At 58.9% G+C, this 14,642-nt stretch overlaps 1 protein-coding gene across 1 annotated transcript in view; it reads right to left on the bottom strand.

Annotated features, from left to right (window-relative positions):
* The window catches only part of MAN2B2 (mannosidase alpha class 2B member 2), a 32,445-nt gene extending 18,457 nt beyond the window's left edge, over positions 1 to 13,988 (bottom strand). The window contains exons 1-7 of the mRNA XM_088021356.1: positions 13,851 to 13,988; positions 11,724 to 11,870; positions 8,744 to 8,849; positions 5,607 to 5,779; positions 4,542 to 4,630; positions 2,928 to 3,105; positions 1,202 to 1,400 (exon numbers count right to left, since the gene is read on the bottom strand). Coding sequence (XP_087877482.1) covers positions 1,202 to 1,400; positions 2,928 to 3,105; positions 4,542 to 4,630; positions 5,607 to 5,779; positions 8,744 to 8,849; positions 11,724 to 11,870; positions 13,851 to 13,988 — 1,030 coding nt within the window. The remainder of the gene's footprint in view (positions 1 to 1,201; positions 1,401 to 2,927; positions 3,106 to 4,541; positions 4,631 to 5,606; positions 5,780 to 8,743; positions 8,850 to 11,723; positions 11,871 to 13,850) is intronic.
* Positions 13,989 to 14,642: the final 654 nt, after the last annotated feature.

Raw genomic sequence — 14,642 nt, 5'->3', positions numbered from 1 at the left:
CAGCCATACATTCCTACTCTGGCCAGACCAGGAGTGGCCCGGGGATCCCAGAGAGGGGCTGGGGTAGGTGTGAGGATCAGGCTGGGATGGACCAGGACTGGGTTGGGGGACCAGAGAGCCCAGGGTGGACCTGGGAAACCTGGAGCCGCCTGTGAGCCCAGGGCCTGGGAGACCTCGGGGAGGGGAGGGGGGGTGGGAGTCAAGTAGGCAGCACCCAGCTGGCACAGGCCCTGAGTGCTGGCAGAGGCCTCTGTATGCGACTCAGGAGCAGTGGGGAGTCCGGGGCGAGCCTGCAACCAGTGGGGTTCCACTGGCAGCGCAGGGAGGTGGGACGGGGGAGAGCTGAGGGATCCCGCAGCTGCTGTGCCGACCCACACACATGATGACTCCTGACCAAGGCTCCTCGGGAGGATGGGGGCTGGGTGCCTCCCGGGGAGGGGGGGTGGCTGGGTCTCACAAGGTGGTTGACTGTTCCTACTGCTCTTGCCTCCACACAGGCTGAGCAGTGTCTCCATTCCCTGACCGTCCCCCACACGACCTGAGCATACCAGGAAGGGTAGCCCCCCAGCCCCGGGAAAGGAGACCATGTAGTCCTCAGCTCCTGCAGCAGGCTGAGTGTCCTGGTCAGGCAGGGGCACTCCGCAGCCTAAGCTCTAAATCCCCAGTGACTCAGAGCAGGGACCAGGGCTCACCGCACCTGTCCAGGCTCCCAAGAAACATTGTCTTGTTGCAGGGCTGCACCAAGCCGAGCCCATTCAGAACACCCTGCAGGACACTGCCCTGTCTCCTCCCTCTTTGGTGAAGCCCCACCTATTTCAGCATAACCCCACCCACATCCACGTATCCATCTCTACCTGGGCTGTAACCACGCCCACACAGATGAGTCTTTGAACGTCACCTGTAACCCCACCCACATCAATTTTCCCCTCCCCCCGGACTGTAACCAAGCTCATAGCCTTGTTGCCTGCCCACATGAAGGCAGCCAAGGCCTCCTGGATGTGGAAATAGGAAGCTACAGAGCCATTCTGTGAGTGTTCCGTCAATCCTAGGATGTCTAGTGGGACAGAGTACGGGGGGCAGTGGGGGGCATGGCCAATCTCGGCCCCAGTGACCCTCACAAGCTCCTCAGAGGGCAGAGCAGACACTAGGTGGGTGCCCTCCGTGGTACCAGAGCTGCCCCCCAACCTGCATGGGCTCATACCTGAGGAATAGGGCAGGAAGTCTTGGTGATCGCGGACGTGCCAGGTGACATTGGCAGCGTGCAAGGCACCGAAGTATTCGGCCAGCGTGGCGTACTCCACAGTGATGCCGAGCTTGGATGTATTACTGTTGATGAAGTCCAGCAGATGGTCCATGTTTTCGAACTGCAGCGAAGCGTTGAAGAACTGTTTGTCACAGCCCTGCAGGCCAGGACACAGTGCAAAGCCTTGGAATTCCGGGGCAGAGCCCAGCCCAGGTAGAGCCCAGCCCATCCCTCAACACCCCCTTCAGGGGCCCTCCGCTCTTCCTGGCAGAAGCCCCAACCAGCTCCCAGAGGGCATTTTTTGCACCTTCCTTCATCTCTCCCTCCCTCCCTCTCTCTTTCCTCCCTCCCTCCCTTCCTTCCTTCCTTCTTTCCTTCCTTCCTTCCTTCCTCCCTGTTTACTTTTTTCGTTTTAAAATCTTGTTTTAATCATGCTGTACATTACATCTCCAGCACATATTTCTTATATAAATGGAAGTTGGTACTTTTGACCACTTTCGCCCAGAGCCTCCTCCCTCACCCCCTAAATCCGGGGACTACAAAACTCATCTCTTTTCTCTATGCTTGAGGATTTTATTTATTTTTTTAATATTTTATTTATTTGAGAGAGAGCATGACATAGAGCATGAGATGGGGGAAGGTCAGAGGGAGAAGCAGGCTCCCCACTGAGCAGGTGGCCCCGATGCAGGACACGATCCCGGGACTCCAGGACCATGACCTGAGCCGAAGGCAGTCACTTAACCAACCGAGCCACCCGGCGCCCTATGCTTGATTTTAGAACCACATTAAATGAGATCGTGCAGTACTGGAATTCTCTGTCTGACATATTTCTCTCCGTTGGAGAGACCAACAGAATTACTATTCATCAATATCATTAATTATAATAGTATGATAATCATGAATAACAGGGATAACAGCCATCACCCACAATGACAGACCTTCTGTACACCTTCCCACGGGCAGTCAAGAGGTAAGAGGACCCGCTAGGGGGCGCCCTGCCGGGGTCTGAGCACAAACCCGCATCCCCATCCTAACTGCCCTGCTACGTGGCTGTGCAGCGTTGGGAGGATCCCAGGACCTCTCTGGTTTTCAGTTCCCTCATTCTCAAAATGGGATCCCAGCACTGCCTGCGTCCCAGGCCCATGGGGCAGATTAAGTGGATGAGACAAATACAGCACACAGAAGGCACCAGGTGCCCTGGAGCTGCTCAGGGAAGGCGAGCTCTGCCCGCGAGGGTGGGGAGGAGGGGGACGTCCCGTGTCTGACGCTGTCACGGGGCATGCCTCCTGTCAGTCTCAGATCAAGCCTCTGAGGCAGGGCCTGTCATGATGCCCGCTTTAGAGATGAGGAAGCCGAGACCAGAGGGGCTAAGGCACACAGCGACGGAGCAGGGGCCGGGATCCCCGTCCCGGCCTCACACCCCAACACAGAGCTAGGAGAGGAGGAGGGAGGAGCTGAGTGGAGCTGGGGGCTGGCATGGGCCGGGGGCTGTATTTCAGGTGGGAGAGGCTGGGGGAGTCCCGGGAGGTGGGAGGACCTGGAGGAAGGGGTGAGGCTGTGCGGTATGCAGGGCAGAGGCACTGGCCCGGGGCTGCGGATGGCAGCCTGGCCCGGCCCCTGGAAGAGCCTGCTTGGGTGAGACTGGACTGTGCTGGGGACCCCGGGGCCTGGGACCCCGACTTACCCAGGGCCAGAGGAGGTGTGATGTCCGGAACCAGGCGGCCCGCTCCTTCACATTGTCCACGAGGAGACGGACATAGTATTGCATGTTGTTCCAAGTGATGGGTTCAGCCATGGGTTGAAATAGGTTATTTGGGGGTGGCTCCGGGAAGACGGCCGAGCCATCCCAGAGAAAGCCTTCCCTGCAAGGGAATGAAGGGTTAGCTGATCCCACCCCGAGAAGGGAGGCAGCTTGGGATCCAGGAGGACAGGCAGGGTGCAGCCGGACCCGTGCAGCTCGGGGAGTGCAGACCGGTGCTCAGGCCTTGCTCTCCCACTTGTTGTTGTTGGTTTTTAATATTTTATTTATTTATTTGAGAGAGTGAGTGTGTGAGAGAGCACAAGCTGGGGGAGGGGCAGAGGGAAGAGGAGATGCAGACCCCCGCTGAGCAGGAAGCCTGATGCACAGCTCATTCCCAGGACCCCGGGATCATGACCTGACCCGATGGCAGACTCTCCACTGGCTGAGCCACCCAGATGACCTCCTTCTCCCACCGGTACGATGGGCAGCTCAATGGTGGCCCACGAGAGCTCTGCACACACATGGGACTCAAATGCACGTGTCATGGTTCGCCAGCTCTGGGTCCACACTGCCTCAGCCGCCACATGGAGCCCACAGCCTGCGCATCCCCACTTTCACCCCTGGGGATCTCACGGGGTGCCTTTCATCAAGGGATCCTTGGGGCCACCTCGGTGCCCATCAGACCTGGGTCCAAGGCCCCGAGCAGGGCTGGGGCGGGGTGAGGAGAGAGAGGCACCGTGCCCTGGGGGTGAACTGTTAGCGGGTGCTGAGTTTCAGTAGGGGACACAGAGATAAGTTAGTGCGCTATTTCAAAACTCCGACTTAAAGCAAAATAAATCGCCATGAATGGAATCCGAACATTCCACTAAGGAAAAGGGCAGTCTTCCAGATTTTCCCTTTGCCTCGGGCTCCAAATTGGTCCTCACGACAGAGACCCCAAAGATCCATCCTGGGGGTCTGGATGCCCCTATCAGGGTCCTCCCTGCTCACGCAGGGCAACACGGGGTGACATAGGGGGATCCCAGGCCAGGCGCCAGGAGCCACCACTTGGATCCTCTGAGCCTCTGTCTCCTCATCCATAAAATGTCCTGATGGTTGTCATGAAGGATAAATGAAAGACATCGGTGGAAAACCCTGGACTCGGGCCTGGCACAGAGCGGGGCCTGACTAACAGGAACGACCGGTCCTGAAGTCCGTGTCTGGCATCCTGCTTGCCAGCTGCCCTTCAATTGCCTGCTAATCTCTCCTGCTCAGGGACGGGCAAGCCGCTTGCACACAGCCTCCTGCGTAGGAAGGGCCAGGGCCGGTTGAACCCAGGGCCGCCCACCCCCAAGAGCCCACAGGCTGGCTGCTCCCACGATGTGGAGGCTTTGGAGCCGGCCACCCGAGCCAACCTGACCCCGCCACTGCTGACCACGGGGCCGGGGCTGAGTGGTCCTGCCTCGGTTTCTCTTCCTGTAAGCTGGAGCACTTAGAGCATCTGACAAGGGGCTGATCGTTTCTCAGGTAATACAGGGAGATTGCTTAGAACAAGGGCCGCCCAGGGAAGGTGCTCACGAACAGTAGCTGTACTGGTCCAAGATGTGCGTGAAGATTTCCCGCTCAGCCGACAGGGATGGGGACCCGCGCCACACGAACTGCAGCCCCTGCAAACCCCGAGGGAACAGAGTCAGGGCCCAGGGGCAACACGGCTGCCCTGGTTCTGCCTCCCCAGCCCCACCTGGGTCTCCCTCAGTGCTTCAGGACTCCATCCTCTCTGCTGGCTCATCTAGACTCCCTCTGCCACGTATGGTGGCGGAAACTGCCCTCCAGAAGGAGCCAGCCTGCTTGTGCCGCCCCCCGCCCCCAGAGCATCACTGTCTCTGCCAAGGCCTGCAAGAGAAGCTCATTCTGGCTCTGCTTGAATACCTCCTGGCACAGGGAGCTGCTCGCCTCTCACTAAGCCTGTGGTCTGTTTCTTTTTCTTTCTTTTTTTTTTTTTTAAGATTTTTAAAAATGTATTTATTTGAGGGAGAGAGAACGAGAGATAGAGAGCACGAGAGGGAAGAGGGTCAGAGGGAGAAGCCGACTCCCTGCCGAGCAGGGAGCCCTATGCGGGACTCGATGCCGGGACTCCAGGATCATGGCCTGAGCCGAAGGCCGTCGCTTAACCAACTGAGCCACCCAGGTGCCCTGGTCTGTTTCTTCGTTGCTCTCATGGTTAGAACACAGTCAGGGTCACAAAGCAGGGAGAAACCCTGCTTCTATTAAGCTCTGGCTCTGGGACCACGTGCGTGTTCCCTGAGTCCTCCGTGCCTCGGTTTCTGCACGTGAGAAATTGGGGCGGCCCCTCCCAGCCCCGAGCAGCTCACAGAGTCTGCTGCGGGAGAAAGGAGCTGAGGCGGGAAGGGAGGTCCGTGCGCAGCGTGGCCTGTGGTGGGGCTCAGTATGATGTTGCTTCTCTTGCCCAGCTAGAGCCCAATTCCGCCTTCGTCTACTGCTGCTGGCCGTGCCTAAAATTGGTCTCAGACCACTCTTACCCGGAGAGAAAACTCATTAGTGCAGGGGCTTGGGAACATGCCCTGCACCGAGACGGAAGGAGGCTGTGGCCAGAGGCAGCAGCGCATGTGGCCCACGACTCACCTGCGCTTTCTGCATGGCTTCCTTCAGGTCATAGTCGATCCGGGAGATGACGTGGGCGTGGAAGCCTGCCAGGGCAAACAGGGTGGGGGTCGTGGCAGAGGCGCCAAAGGGGTCGACTTGCCAGGAGAACCGCGGCCGGATCCCAAAGGTTTCATACAGGAACCCGTGTCCTTCTGCAAAGAGAGCACCGCCTTGCTGCGGACAGGAGGGTGGCCCCTCGCCACCTGCTCACTCAGGGCCCCTGCCCTTCCAGGGGACTGGAGCGTCATCCCGGGCTGTGCTGCAAGAGATCCTAACACACAGGGCGCCACACCAGGATCACCTGACGTTTCCTTGACTCATTCATGACCTGAGAGCCACCACATGAGCCTGAGGTCAGGTTGAAGGCTGCAGGGCAAAGAAATCCCCAGACTAGCGTCAGCCATTGATTCTGCTTCCCAGGCCTCCCCCCGACGTGTTGTGTCAGAAAACTCTGGGTGCTGGGCTGCAGTCTGCATTCGAGGGAGAAAGCCAGGCCTCCCAGAGCTGAGAGAATGGTCTTCGCTCACACTGCCTCTCTCCACTCACTCCCCAGGCCTGGGGCCACTGGCCGCGTCCCACAGGACCCAGGCCTGTTGGACAGAGCCACGAGCAGACCAGAGGCCAGGCCGAGTCAGGAGGGGTGACGGCTGGCAGGTGTGGGGGGCTGAGGAAGTCTGGGTCTGATGCACCCGGGAGGGGATGAGGACCAGCCAGCGGGCACGGACCTGGCGTGGGACTCCTGGTCCTCAGGGACAGCAGGGGGAGGAGGCAGAGGCTGAGCAGGAAGCAGAAGAGACCAGGAGGGAGCAGCGGAGGGGAGGGAAGACCTGGGGATTGTGGGGTCCGGGATTCTGAGGGAGTGCTCAACAGCATCCCGGGAGGGAGGGCCGGTAGCAGGGAGCCAGAGGGAGGGCAGGCCTCATTGCTGCCTGTTCGGGAGCCCCTTTTCCTGCACTCACAGAATCCTCACTTTGTTCAGGGGACACCATCGCCCACCCCAAGGGATGAATTATCATTGGTCTCAGCTGCTCATGGCAAGTTCATTCCCCTCTGGCAGATACTGGTTTTCTCAGCCTGTCTGGAAGCTAGAGGTGGGCATGGACCACGGTTGGAGCCAAAAAGATGTGTGCATTAAGCTTGCTTTGCTTTGGGGAAAGCTTTCCCACCTTCATTAAAAACGGCGAGTCAGGGGGCGCCTGGGTGGCTCAGTCGTTAAGCGACTGCCTTCGGCTCAGGTCATGATCCCAGGGTCCTGGGCTCGAGCCCCGGAGCCCGCTTCTCCCTCTCCCACTCCCCCTGCTTGTGTTCCCTCTCTCGCTGTGTCTCTCTGTCAAATAAATAATAGAAATAAAACTCTTAAAAAACAAACAGCGAGTCAGGACGAACGTCCCTTTGTCCCTTCTCCTGACTCGAGGGGGGATATATGGCAACGTGACGCCTGGAGCCGTGGCACTCGTGTGGGACCTGGAGGGGAGGCGCATGAGACTCAGGGAAACATCAACGAGCTGCCCAAGGGGACGCCAAAACAATGCCCGCCAGTGTAGTAAACGGGACATGTCCTTAAGACTCAAGTCGCTGCCGCTCAGGTTCCCGGGCCCTCCGGCACAAAGCATCCCTGAGCCTCAAACGAAGAGGTGAAGAGTGAACGAAACTGCTAACTGTCCCATGGAACGGCGTGCTCCTGTGCCTTCTGCTATCAGAAGCCCACCCTCCTTCTCAGCTTCCGCAGGGGCCGAGCCCCTCAGCCAGACCCCGCCTTCCACAGCACCGGCCTCCGCCCTGGCCAATGGGCTGTGAGCTGAGAGTCGCAGTAAATTCCCCAGCAGCCCTTGAGGGCCGTTCGGGTCACGTGACTGCATCCTGGCCAATGAGGTAGGAAGCAGGACTTTCGGACCACACCCCCAGCATCCCGTGCCGCAGTCACCCTGGGGGGGAGGGGCTTGGGGGCGGGGCCGAGAGCTGGGGCTGGACCACCCCAGTCCCAGCTGTGTCCTTCCCTCCTGGCCAGACCCTTCCCTTCCCTCCGCCGCGGCGCTGGCGCCCCGGCGTCTGACCGGAGCCGGGCTCTCTCCCACTCGGGACGGGGTGGGGGTGGAGCTCTCCCTCGGGCACCTGCCCCTCGTCCCACCTCTGTGGAGGATCCCGGCCGGGGAGCTGGCCCCTCAGCCGGCGGGATGAGGGCTGCCATCCCCGGGGGCGGCGGCCACACTCAGCTCTCCCTGGTCACCGAGGTGCTGCGGGCAGATGCGTCTCCCCGCAGGGAAGTGTCGGGTTTCAGACTAAGGTGGGTGTGGGCGGCCGTCAAGAGCAGGAGTCGGGGAGGCCCCTCCAGTCCCTGCCTCCCTCGCGGGCAGCCAGAGGGGGCCTGTCACGGCGAAGCGACGCCTCAGAGCTGGGCGGAGGGCCAGTGCTTGTGGCCACCGAGGTGCTGGAGGGCGGATGGCGATGGCCGGGGAGGTGGCGGTGGTTTGGTGGGGTGTGCATGGGGCTGCGCGGATCCGAAGCTGGTGGTGATGACGCTGGACGTGACGATGGTGGTCATCGTGCGGGTGACGTGGGTGGTGTGTTGGGTGCCGTGGCTGTCAGTGTGGACGGTGGGGGCGTGTCGATGCAGGTGGTGGCGGTGAGGCTGGTGAGGGGGCGTGGGCAATGGAGGCGTGGAGGGTGGCCGCACTGGTGCTGATGGCTCTGTGTGTACGGGTGCGGAGGGGGGGGATGGCGTCTAAGCCCCGCTGCTCATTTCCTGGGAACCACACGCTCCACTCCGTGTGCTCTGAAGAATTGTCCCCATTTGATCCTCACAACTACCCTGTGAGGGAGGCAGCGCCTTCAAACTCAGTTAGGCCAGGAGGAAAGGGAGGCCCCGTGAGGGGACGTCCCTTGCCCGGGTCACAGGGTTGGGAATGGGCAGAGGCAAGAGAGAGCCGGGCCATCTGGTCTCGAGTCCACGCTCCACACGCCTGCACTCAGCGGCACTGGCAGGAGGATGGCACCCGCCAATGACTGCTTCCTCTGGCCACAGTGTCCTGCTCAGAGGGGAACACGGGGCTCACAAACCCAGTCCCAGCCTGATTGGAGGCCCCAGGAGAGCCTGGGGCTGGGGAAGGGGACCTGACCTGTGAGCTGTAGGATCTGGTCATCAAAGTGGGTCACGGCCTCGTCATGCATGACCTGGCCCCCGATGACAAACTCCAGGCGTCTTGTGGCCAGGAGATGGCGGACCTTGGTGACAAGCAGAGAGAACAAGGCCAGGTGAGAGCCCGAGAGTCGGGCTGGGTCTGTGGGGACATGTCTCCAGGGTCTCGTGGCGCCTTCCCCCAAACCCTCATGTGCATTCAATCTGCAAGAGGAGCAGGTCAGCGCTGCCTCCCACCAGCCACCGCAGCACCTGGCCCATGGCTGTTACTGGATCGAGGTTACCTCCACCTGTAAGTCTACGTGTGCCTCTACCTCGACCTCTTTCTCTACCTCCATCTCTACTTCTTTCTCCGTGTCCGCCTCTACCTCCTTCTCTACTTCCATCTCTGTGTCCGTCTCTACCTCCATCTCTACTTCCGTCTCTGTGTCCGTCTCTACCTCCTTCTCTACTTCCATCTCTGTGTCCGTCTCTACCTCCATCTCTACTTCCATCTCTGTGTCCGTCTCTACCTCCTTCTCTACTTCCTTCTCTGTGTCCGTCTCTACCTCCATCTCTACTTCCTTCTCTGTCCGTCTCTACCTCCTTCTCTACTCCCTTCTCTGTGTCCGTCTCTACCTCCATCTCTACTTCCTTCTCTTGTCGTCTCTACCTCCATCTCTACTTCCTTCTCTGTGTCCGTCTCTACCTCCATCTCTACTTCCTTCTCTGTGTCCGTCTCTACCTCCATCTCTACTTCCGTCTCTGTGTCCGTCTCTTCCTCCTTCTCTACTTCCGTCTCTGTGTCCGTCTCTACCTCTTTCTCTACTTCCGTCTCTGTGTCCGTCTCTTCCTCCTTCTCTACTTCCGGCTCTGTGTCCGCCTCTTCCTCCTTCTCTACTTCCGGCTCTGTGTCCGTCTCTACCTCCTTCTCTACTTCCATCTCTGTGTCCGTCTCTTCCTCCTTCTCTACTTCCGTCTCTGTGTCCGTCTCTACCTCCTTCTCTACTTCCGTCTCTGTGTCCGTCTCTTCCTCCTTCTCTACTTCCGTCTCTGTGTCTGTCTCTACTTCCTTCTCTACCTCCATCTCTGTGTCTGACTCTACCTCTGTATCAACCTCATGCTTACCTTTCTCTTTCTCCAAGTTTGTATCTATATCGGTTAAATTTTCACTGATGACATAATTTCAAACTTACCAAAAACTTGTACGAAACGTGCGAATGGCTCCCACGTATTCCTTCCCCACCTTCGTTCCCAGATATCCTGCTTTACCTATCTGCTGTAGCGCTCCCCAATGTGCTTATAACCTGGTACGATTCTCTCTAAGCCTTTTGAGGGTCCCGGTTAGACATATCGTGCCTGCCCCCGATTCCTTCACTGTGTGTTTTGTCCCAACAGGGTAATTATAGCCATAATATAATTCTCAAAATCAGGACATTTAACATTAATGCAACACTGCAGCTAATCCAGACCTCATCCACATGTTCCCAGTTGTTCGATTAACACCCTGTTTCTGGTTCAGGGTTCCGTCCAGGATCGGGTCCTGCCTCCCCTGTCACGTCTCATCATTGTCCTGTATTCCCAACAGTTCCTCAGCCCCTAATCCTCTTGATCGGCTGGATCATCTCGGGGATTACAGCTCAGGGATTTTGGCGAGTGTCCTCCTGCTTGCTTTGCCTCGTGATTGGCCGATAGGTATTTTTTAAAATAAATGAAGGAATGGAGGGATGGAGACATGGATGGGAGGGAAAGACAGTAGCCGTGGGTCCAGAGAGCTGTTTGGAGACTGTAGTTTGCATTTGCTTTCAGGACCCTTGGGAATCCTGATTATTCACTCCTGAGGATTGAATGGGCTCCCGCTGGGTACTGTTTTCCAGGAGCACCCACCACATCCCAGGTGCTGCCCAGGCTCTGGGGATTCATGGGAGCAAAATAGACAAAATTCCCTGTTTCTGGGGAGCTGTGCCATGAGTGGTCTGCCCAGGTCTCTGGTGGGTCACGTCTCTCCTCAAGGGTAGGGGACAGACAGTTGGGTTTGGGGGTGTTCACATAGGGGGCAACCCGACCCCTGGACACTCTGAGAGACCTGCTTCACTCAGACCTGCCCTGTGCAGTGTCCCACCCATCTCATAACAGCTGTGTGACCACAGCGCCTGCCCTCTCTGAACCGGGACCATCTGTGCAGCATGGAGTGACTATCCCCACCATACACCCTGTTGGGAGGACGCAGTGACGTGGAGTGTAAGAAGTAGAGGCCAGCACCTGGCACGTGGCCAGCGCCCATGCCGTTCGAGGCTCCTCCTCACGACTCCACAGGCTGCAGGTTCAAGACACCCCTCAGGTGGGATCCGTGGACTCTCCCCTCCACCTTCTCAGCTCTGCTACCTTGGGGGCATCTCTCACCTCCCTGCTCTCACGGTCAGTGACTGTTCTGAAGGAAGGTGAATGCCGGGGAGGGGAGCAGGTCCACAGTGACCTCCCAGGTGCTCATCTGGACCCGGCCGCTCTGAGGAGGGGGAGGTCACTCCCATTTGCACAGAATACCCCCCTGCCTGAGGTGAACCGGGTCCCGGGCTGCCCCCTGTGGGGCGGGGCCTCTCTGACCCTGCACCCCGTGATGCCTTCTGCGGCGCACTTTAAACGCAGGGACTGGGGCACCCTGGGCAGGGCGGTCAGCTGCGAGCCACGGGGCCATGCAGATGGTAGGTGAAGGGGCAGGTGGGGTCCAAAGCGACCCCGTTCTGCGCCGGCTGAGTGCAGGGCTGACTTGCCAGAGCTCCATTTCACACCACCAGCCACAAAGGCGGATGAAATCAAACCTGTCTTGTGGGCTGGGGCTGAGCACAACCCTGATCCAAACAAGCCGTGTGAAGCGCCCAGTGGGCCTGGTCCGGGAGCTTCAGGCCACACAGCCCCGGTCACTGAGGTTCCTGGCCCGGGCGTGCCCCCCGGCCCCGGGAGGCCCCCGTAAGCTGCGGTACCTGGCGTTTCTGCCTGTCCGAGGCGATGCCGTCCCACCACAGGCGGAAGTACTCCTGCTCCACGGCGATGAAGCGGCGATGCTTCTGGAGCATCAGCTCCTCCACCACGGAGGTGTAGACGTTGGCAGCGTAGGCCCGCAGGCTTTCCTGGGGAGGGGGGACCGCGTCACACCAGCCCCTGTGGAGGCCCCACAGGTTTGGCCCCAAGGATCCAGGACTACATTCCCGGTGACACAGCGTCCCTCGGCCCCCCCCTCCCTGCGTGCCCAGGGCCCTTCCTCTGCTCCCCCACCCCCAGCAGCTCCGACGGAGGCCCCTCGGGGCCCGCTCTGTGCCGGACACGCAGTGCGGACTGGCCCTGAGACAGCGATGTGCTCGCCCGCCTCTGATGAGCTCCTTCTGTTCTAGGAAGAGAGGGGACCCTCCAGACCGTGACACACGACGTGCCCAGGGGTCAGGGACGGCTTCCCTGAGGGGGCACCGTAGCTGGCCCTGAGGGGGCAGTAGGGAGACAGCCCAGTAAAGGCACGGGCTGTCAGGGGAGGAGGTGCAGGGACCCCACGGGGCCTGCCGGGGGCTGAGATGCCCTGAGCCCGTGTTGAGACCTGAGGCTGAGAGTGGCTGCCCCCGCCCCCTGGCTGGTCATGGGCGTCCGCCGATCCGCCTCCCCCAGGCCGGGGACTCCACGGGACAAGCCTGGCTGCTTCCCCGGTGTGTCTCCAGGTTGGCACAGGTGGTGTCCCCAGGGGCTCCTTTAATTAAATGCAAAGTTCCCTGGGCAGGGAGGCCTCAGGAATGGGGGGGGGTCGTTCCTGGGTGCCCTCATGCAAGTCACCAACCCTCTCTGGGTCTCAGTTTCCTCTTCTGTACCTGAGGGCGGCAAGCACGTTTGCCCCCCTTCAGCCAGCTCCTCAGGCAGCTGAGTGTCCCCCCAGAGGCTGCCCAGTGCCTCCCAGGACCGGACTCCACCCGCTCCCCCGCGCCGCCCCCAGCGCCTGATCCTCCTGCTTCCTCGGGCTCCTGTTGAAGTCCAGCTGACCACTCAATAACGTCCTCAGAAGAGTCACTGTGTCCCTAATCCCAGACACCGTTGTCTTCCGGGTTTCCTTCCTCTTCCCACAGGACAGCTGGAGGGGGCCTGGGTGACAATATCCCGTCACTGACCCAGGACTCCGAGCCGATGTGAGGCTCTTCCTGCTCCTATTCCTGCATTCGGTCCTTCTTGCATTCATTCATTCCTGTACTTATTCATCCCTGTATTCACTCATTCCTGCATGCATTCATTCATTCGTTCGTTCATTCCTGCAGTCATTCATTCATTCATTCCTGCATTCATTCGTTCATTCTTGCATTCATTCATTCCTATACTTATTCATCCCTGTATTCATTCATTCCTGCAGTCATTCATGCATTATTTCCTGCATTCATTCATTCCTGCATTCATTCCTACATCATTCATTTATTCATTCCTCTTTTCATTCATTCATTCAGCAATACCTGTTGCACTTCTTCTGTCTGTCAGGGTGGAGATAACATGCCAGGAAATAAAATGGATGAAGCCCCTGGCCTGTGAAGCTAGCCTTCTGGTGAGGACAAGGGACAGTCTACCAGCCCCCTACCTAATGTGCATGGAAGGGCGGAGGGGGAAGGCAATGGGGGTGCAGACGGGGATGCCAGGAAGGCACCGCCAATAGTGCCTCTTGTGGAGCCACCCACAGGATGGGGGAAACTGAGTCCTGCCGGCTTGTGGGAGGAAGGCGTCTGGGCATAAGGAACAGCCTGTAGAACGGGTCGGAGGCCTGTGTCATCCTACAGAAGGGGGGCCTGGGGCTCAGAAAGGGAACACAGTCCACCCAGGGTGCCCCAGTCACAGACTGCGACCATGGCCTGTGTCAGGCCCATGCCTCTTTATCTGACTTTCCCTAGCACAGATGGGGAAACTGAAGCCAGGGAAAGGAGGCAACCAGCCCAAGTCAGCCTCCCTGATCTCCGGCAGACTCAGGTCGTAACCCAGCTGCTCCCCTGCAGATGTCAGCAGACCCCAGGCTTCAAACCCACCCTGGGATCTGGTAGGGAGAAGGAAGATGAGCTCCAGGGGGGCCTGGGGGGCAGCGACCGGGTGCCTACCTGTACCGTGTAGATCCAGCCCACATCCATGTGACTGTGGGGCACCACGAAGACCCTGAGGGGGCTCACGGACCCGGCCACCAGGAACCGCAGCAGCATCAACTGTGTGAGCACAGGAAGCCAGCCAAGAGGCCCCATCCTGGTGGCAGGCGGCCAGGGGCTGCTACTGGCAGTCACTTGCCATCCACTGGCGACTGGCGACCGGTCCCCCAGCAGAAAACAGGGCTCCCGACGCTCGGGGCAGGTGGGGCAGGAACAGGAGGAGCGGCTCCTGTAGCCGTGCTGTCACCTGAGCCAGGTGAGGGGTGGCCCTTGGGCATCACCATTCGGCGCTCCGCCCCCATCTCGGGTCCCGGGCATTGCCGTCAATTTTATAAATTTAGTTTTATTTAAATTCAATTAATTAACATATAATGTATTATTAGTTTCAGAGGTAGAGTTCTGTAACTCATCGGTTGCGTATCACACCCAGTGCTCATCACATCATGCGCCCTAATTAATGCCCATCCCCCTAGAGTTAACATTGTGTTTTGGTTTGTCTCCGTCTCTGATTTCGTCTCCTTTTATTTTTCCATCTCTTCCCCTATGATCCTCTGTTGTTTCTTTTTTAAGGATTTTATTTACTTCTTCATTTGAGAGAGAGAGAGAGAGAAACAGCATGAGATGGGAGAGGGTCAGAGGGAGAAGCAGGGTTCCCACTGAGCCGGGAGCCCGATGTGGGACTCGATCCCAGGACTCTGGGATCATGACCTGAGCCAAAGGCAGTCGCTTAACCAACTGAGCCACCCAGGC

This window comes from Eumetopias jubatus, unplaced genomic scaffold (assembly GCF_037043125.1).
Source record: "Eumetopias jubatus isolate StellerSeaLion01/CBP00866 unplaced genomic scaffold, mEumJub1_p1.0 scaffold_2, whole genome shotgun sequence".
NCBI classification, from domain to species: domain Eukaryota; kingdom Metazoa; phylum Chordata; class Mammalia; order Carnivora; family Otariidae; genus Eumetopias; species Eumetopias jubatus.
This window is presented reverse-complemented; position numbering and strand designations above follow the sequence as displayed.